Genomic DNA, 6814 nt, shown 5'->3' with positions numbered 1-6814 from the left:
CACGGAGAGAGAGAAGGGCATTGTCCCAGGACACACAGTGTTCTTTCTGTGCAGTGGGGCTGGAGGCCAGTCGAGGCTTGCCAGAGTGCAGAACCCATACTCACTCATTTTTTTAACCTCTTATTTTGAAATACTTTTAGATTCCCAGGAAGTTACAAAGCTAGTATAGAGAGTTCTAGTACCCCACCCCATGTTTCACTCAGGTTCGCCCATGTTTGCCTCTTACAAGTTCTAGCACTGCATCAGTGTATGACGTTGGTTACAAAATGTGTGAATGGTTCTGTGTGAGTTCATCACATGTAGATTCACGTAACCAGCACCATAAGCAAGATACAGGACTGTTCCATCGGCACAAAGACCTGCCTTGCGCCACCCCTTTACAGGTGCACCCACTCCTCTCCCATCCCTGACCCCCGGCAACCACAGTGCTCTTCTCCATGTCCGCATCTTGTCAGTTCTGGAAAGAAATACACATGAACTCTGATAGGACGTGACCTGTGGAGACAGGCTCTTTCCACGCGGCACCCATCCAGGTGTGCCCGTAGCCTAGCTTCCTCAACTATCTGCTGGTCCGGGGGCATTCCAGTTGCTTGTTGAGCTGTGCTGTTTACTCCACGCAGGATTGGAAAAGCCTCACCAGCTGGCCCTGCTGTTGGCCCGAGGTGCGGCTCTGGTGCACGTGTTGCGAGCAGTTGAGAGGACAGATGAAGGTTTTGGATGCATTGCAGTGAGCCAGGGTTGCTGACCACACAGATTTTTCTTGACAGCTCTGTGAATTTGGGGATGTGTTTTCACGACCGAGCTGCTGAGATATTTATCTCCGTGGGACAAACCGTCCTAAGACTGTCTTGTCCATTAAAACGTGTCATTCATCAAGGTGAGAGCAGTGAGGTCACGAGCTTCCCGTTAACCCTCTAGGAGCTGCGACTGGCGTCCTACCTGTCCAGGCTGGCGATGGTGCCAGGGGGCACGCTGCGCCGGCTCCTGAGCGTGGCTCTGCCCACGGCCTCGCAGTCTGAGCTCCTGGCTGCGCTGGACCCGGGCAGCCAGAAGCATCCGGACCACACGGTGGAGACTGATGGTGGCGGGGAGCAGGCCGACCTGGGCAGGAGGTGAGTGCGGCATCGGGCTGCTTTTGGGAAAGAGTTGGGGGAGATTCCGTCATGAAGGGAACAGAAGGAGGGAGGAAGCAGGACCCTGCAGGCCCAGCGCACACTCTACTGGTCGGCACTTCATGGCTCCAGGAGCACAGGACATCCAGCCCAGTGGCCAGGAACCCTTTTTAAGTCATGGGAGACCTAAGTATTTTGTTCAGACTTTTATCTTCGTCACCAATTTATTTTTCAAGTAGAATCTTAAGAAAATGTTTCCCCTGCCATAAATGCCACACACACACATTAAAGGAAGTGTAAAAAATACATACAAGGAAAAAGAAGAAAAAGGAATGTCCCGAAGACATTCTGTGACTGTCTGAAGATGGTCTCCAGGCTATCTGAAGAAAATGGCTGAGAGCATTTTCTTACAATTCTTCATCCAGAATGTGTTTCTGGGTTTGATTTTTATCTATTGCTGGGTTTTATGAGTGTGTTTGGTGTGTGCATGTGTGTGAGTGTGTGTAAAACTCATACGAGTATCTGCGTGTGTAGTAATCCCAGCGTATACAGCCTCGCGCCCTGCTGCTCAGAACCTGACAGCGCAGGGAGTTTGCTTATTTCCTTCTGACTCTTGTCCGTGTGCGGATATCGTTCTATGCAATAATTATCACACCATTTAGACTCCATTCCCTGCTGTTTTATGAATTTCCTCAACTTTCTTAATATATTCATGAAGCACTCTTGAGCTCCTACTGTGTCCACTGTTGTAAGGTACTAGGGTACCGGGGAGAGAAAGGGGCATGGTGGACCCTCCATAAGTTAACACATAGATGGTGTTCCTCCACACACGCTCCGCGTCCTCCCTCTGTGGGGATGCAGGACTCACCTCAAGTGTCCCCACCTCTAGGCAGCCTTCCGTCTGCCTGATGTCACCCGTTACCCAGCTCTGACCCCCGGACTGGGAACCCCTTGGAGGCAGAGATTGTGTCTTGACCAGAGAAGGTTCTCGATCTGTGTGCCTTGAGTGAGAGACAGACCATGAAAATGAGTTCTTCCTGTCAGCCCAAGGTCATGTTGAGGGATGGAGTGCCATCATGCTTTTCAGGAAAAGTCTATTCTAGGAAATATTAAGACCCTCCCTTCTTGCCGTCAGGAAGCACCAGGGCTGGTGGCAAGCTCTGGAAGGCCGACTGCGCGGAGAACTGATAAGCAGAGGACTGGAGAAGATGCTCTGGGCCCGAGAAAGGAAGGAGAGGTAACGCTGGGCGCCTGCCCCGGTCAGCCCGGCTGCCTTGAGTGGGACGGGAGGTGAGGGGCCCAGGAACCTGGGAGAGGGTGACTGCAGCTGTACCCACATTCCTTCCGAAAGACCACAGTCTTTACTCGCAGTGGACTTAGTTTAGGAGCAGAAGATAAGCCTCTTGCTATCAGTGGGAGAATGTTCTCTTATCACTTGTTAGCACTTTACTATATTTATTTTAACTCATGGCCATTTTCAAATGGGATGTCCTTAAAGGGCGAGTAAATCCGTATTGCTGTTTGGAGTTTATAGTTTACAAAGCCCTTTGCCACCTACAGCACTGAGCCTCCCAGGCTTCCAGAAAGTGGGGATGGTAACACTGGAGCTCAGGGAGATCAGAGGAAGAGGTGTCAAGCCTGCAGCTGGGAAACGGTGGCCATGGGATTTGGGAGCATCTGACTAACCCCTTTCTTTCCCTAGACTTGCAGGCCAGTGATCTTTCCACTCCATCGAGCACCTCTCTCTTTCAGCTGTGGTTTCTGCACACCTGGAGGTCAGAGGAAAGTCAGGGGCAGGGTAGTTTTAGATTGCTACAGTTGACCAAGTGCGTCCAGTGTTTCCCACTGGAAAACCTTTGGAGAAAGAGTGACGTCAAGTAGGTTCATAATAGGGTAGAAAGTGATCATATCCAGTGCGTGCTCTGGAAATAGTCGATGTCCAAGGGAAGTATGTGACCTGAGTCCTGCCTCTTCCATAGTTTCTCAGCTACGGTAAAGGTGCTGAGGCCAAGCTTCATGAACTGTCCATGTTAACAATTCTGGAGCCATTGATCATAGTCTGGATGTCAGAATTTAGTCCCAAAGAAATTAGATCAGGATTTTGAGCCCAAACCAAGAAAATTAAATTCAAGCTGTATAAATGTGAAGTCCTCCATGAAGGAGCAGAAGTCAGTTCCTCCAGATTGGGATGGGGGAGCAAAGGCACTCCCAGGCTGCACTCATGTGAGCGGAGTGAGTACAGGTCAGGAGGAGTACTGGTCCCGCTCCCCTGGCTCACTCTCCTAGCCTGTGCCCTGCTGGAGGCACGTGGAGCTATGGCAGGAAGACGAGAGACTGAATCACACCGAGCTGGGTTGGGATCCTTGCTCAGATTCATACCAGCTGCAAGGGCAGGATGCAGTGGAGCCTCATCTGCCACATCTGCTCTGGAAGGGTCAGCAAACCTGTCAGTGACGTCCAGCAGGTGACCCTCAGTGGCATGGCCATGTCATGCACTGCTTGGACACAGAGAGAACCCTATGGCTTTTAGCTGGTGTAGTCCTGGCCATTACCAAGAGCATCCAGGGATTTAGGGGCTGGACCACTCATGGACAGCATTCCCGCAGTCCTTTTATGGGACATCCCCAAAGAGTGTCATTCTTCTGTTTTAAATGCAGTTGGCCTGACTTCTAACTCTTGCTTTGTAGTCAGGTCTCATCAGCCTGCTTTGGGTATGAGTCTCACAGGCAGTGACGTCCTGGTAAACGTTGAACCATCTGCGGGTAGGGAGAGAGACAGAGACAGATGCTCTGATTTGTAGCATTTCCCAGTTTCCATGGTGTACCTACACTGACCAGGGCCAATTTCAAACTAACAACAAGGTGACAAGAGGCTTGCAAAACTTCTGCAAAGTTAACAGTCATGAGTCAGGACGAGTTGTCTGTAGACGCCACTTGCCACAGGCTTCAGCTCATTTCAGGGGCAATCTGATGACCACAGTGTCTTTCATTAAAGTGATACCTGATTGAGGACCTAAGGACCCAAAGTGAGTTCTCCCGGAGAAGTCCATCAGGACACTCAGGAGGGTCAGTTGCCAAGAATGTCAAATCTGATCTTCTGTTCTTTCTTTAGTATATTAAAGAAGACATGTCCCCCTCTCAGAGAGAGGGTGGTATTGCCTGGAAAAGGAAGCTGGCCACATCTGTCCCTGGAGTCCATCGGAGAACTGGCTGCCATGCCCATTGTAGGGGCAGAGACCATTGATTTATTAAACACAGGCGAGAAGCTCTTTATATTCAGAAATCCAAAGGAACCAGAGATCTCATTGCATATTCCCCCCAGGAGAAAGAAGAAGAACTTTCTAAATGCCAAAAAGGCCAGTTGGGCCTTGGGCATGGACTAGTCCCAAGGAAAGCTCCGGGGAGTCTGAAGACAGGGTTTTCTTTTTCCTCTGCCCGTGTGCGTGTGCGTGTGCGTGTGCGTGCGTGTGTGTGTGTTTATAGTGTACAACTTATAGATGTAAGTCACACATGCAGAAGACGCAGACACCCCCCCTCAACACCCACGACTTTCAAGGACTCAGTTTAATCTGGTCTTACGATTTTCCATAGGGTCTACCCTCCTCAGCATCATGAGGGACAGCCTTGAACGCTTGTTGCCTTCAGTGTCACCTCTCTGCGGGTCTGGGGGAGACCCTAGCCCCCAATTCATACCCCTGTAACGTCTGGCTGCATATGGGCTGTGTGTCTAAGTGAAGCTCTTTGTTCCTGCATTTTGTGTTTGTTACATATTCTATTTTTATCAAGGGAACTTTCAAAAATAAATGCATTTTACATACAGCTCTTCTGGGTGGCACTCGGTTTTGCTTTATGTAGGAATCCTTTATTTTTAGTTCTTGTGTTTTGGCTACATGTTGTTATATTCCACAGAGACTTGCCCTCTATCATTCCAGGGGCCAGAAAATGTACCAGCCACTGGGGCATATGATTGCCAACTCAAATTAGAGTTATTTCCCCCTTTCATAAATGAGGAAATCCAAAGGCTTAAGGAGATGAGGTGATGTGTGCAAGATCACAAAGCCAGTAAGTAGCAGAATCAGGGTTCATATTATTTTTTTAAATTATTTCTTTCTTTATTTGAGAGAGAGATTGAGCACGAGCAGGGGGAGCAGCAGAGGGAAAGGGAGAAGCACACTCTACTGAGCAGGGAGCCTGACTTGGGGCTCCATCCCAGGGTCCCGTGATCACGACCTAAGCCAAGGGCAGGAGGGTCAGTTGGTTGGTTACCGACTGAGCCACCCAGGCGCCCCCATGGTTCATACTCTTTATGGCCCCAAACCCTCTCCCTTTCTCCCAGACTCGATCAGTGGGCACATTTGCCAACAAACAAACTGCACACAGGTCCTTGTGTTTCACAGAGTGCTTTTATCTGCTCTGACCCTTTCCACTTTCATAGCAGTGGTGGGGCCAGTGATGTCTCCTTAGGCCTAGACTGGATCATTGCATGAACTTTTCTAAAAGCCAGGCAAAGAATAAAATTGCGGTGCACCTTTCCTGAGAGTAGGAAATGATTGAGAAGGGAATCCTGTCACCAGCAAGAGGAAGACAAGGGACCCTGATGAAGCATCTGCTGCAGGAGAGTCACTGCTGGACCCTTCCAGCTACTTTAACCCACTTCCAGTCCTCGCTAATACCCCAGCAAGGTGGGCATCACTACTCCCATTTTGCAGCCAAGGAAGCTGAGGCACAGAGAGCATAAGTAATTTGCCTGCGATCACACCACCTACAAGGGAGGGATAGGGTTTTGAAACCAGATCTCCTGACTTTCAAACCCTATCTCCCATGAGACAGTTTGTTTGTTGACGACCAGAAGGCCAGGTCTTCTTTGTACTTTCCCACCAGCATGCATGCAGCGTGGTGAACAGGGACCTTTGCTGGGGGTCATACTTCTTCCATAATAAGCTGCCATATGGCCATGTCACTACATTATGGATAAGCATGAGCAAGTAGTTCAAGTGTAAGAAAGAAGAGTCGATGGGGCCAGCTTTCCCATCAGAAGATCCGGTGAACAGAGAGAGAACAAAGAGCAGTGATTTTCACGCATAGGGTAGTGGAGAAGAAAATGCATGATCTTTGGTGTAAGATGACTTGAGTTCATCCCATCCCACCACTTGTGAGCTGTGTGTCCCTGGGCAAGTCACCTGACCTTTCTGAGCCTCGTGTTCGTCGTCACCGACAAAATTGTGATGAAAATCCCTTGTTGTGACGATTAGATGAACTGCATCTGTAAAATGCTTGATGGTGGTGTGGGCCTACCACGTCTGTGTCCTTCTCTTCCCCTTGAAGGTGACCCATCTGACTTTCTAATAATTTCCTACTTCTACAGGGCTCTGCTAGAATTCTGCATGGTTGAAAGCAGATTGCACGTAAGGATCTCAAAAAATAGCTCAAAATTATGGGCTGGAGGCTGATTGAAGAGGCTATTAGCAACAACAGGAGGTGCCCAAGCTGTTTAAAATACAGCATTTCAACCTAATAATAACTCCGTATGTTAATAGACAGAGAAAGACTAACTATTGATTTACTTTCTCTACTACATGACAAACATGAAGACGGGGAAGCTTGTGCTTCTGCAGTCAGGTAGATCAGATTTGAATCCTGGCTGGACAACTTTGGAGCAAGTCACTGTACCACTCTGAACCTCAGCCTCCTCATCTGTAAAGC

At 49.1% G+C, this 6814-nt stretch overlaps 1 protein-coding gene across 2 annotated transcripts in view; it reads left to right on the top strand.

Moving 5' to 3' along the window:
• The window catches only part of EVC2 (EvC ciliary complex subunit 2), a 128499-nt gene extending 124005 nt beyond the window's left edge, over positions 1–4494 (top strand). Inside the window, exons 20-23 of one of the 2 annotated variants that reach the window (XM_088020882.1) lie at positions 919–1112; positions 2094–2096; positions 2248–2349; positions 4224–4494. In XM_088020882.1, coding sequence (XP_087877008.1) covers positions 919–1112; positions 2094–2096; positions 2248–2349; positions 4224–4494 — 570 coding nt within the window. The remainder of the gene's footprint in view (positions 1–918; positions 1113–2093; positions 2097–2247; positions 2350–4223) is intronic. The other variant, XM_088020881.1, reaches the window with a different exon arrangement.
• Positions 4495–6814: the final 2320 nt, after the last annotated feature.

Source organism: Eumetopias jubatus, unplaced genomic scaffold (assembly GCF_037043125.1).
Source record: "Eumetopias jubatus isolate StellerSeaLion01/CBP00866 unplaced genomic scaffold, mEumJub1_p1.0 scaffold_2, whole genome shotgun sequence".
NCBI classification, from domain to species: Eukaryota; Metazoa; Chordata; class Mammalia; order Carnivora; family Otariidae; genus Eumetopias; species Eumetopias jubatus.
The sequence above is the reverse complement of the archived record's forward strand: the minus strand, read 5'-3'. Positions and strand labels throughout refer to the sequence as shown.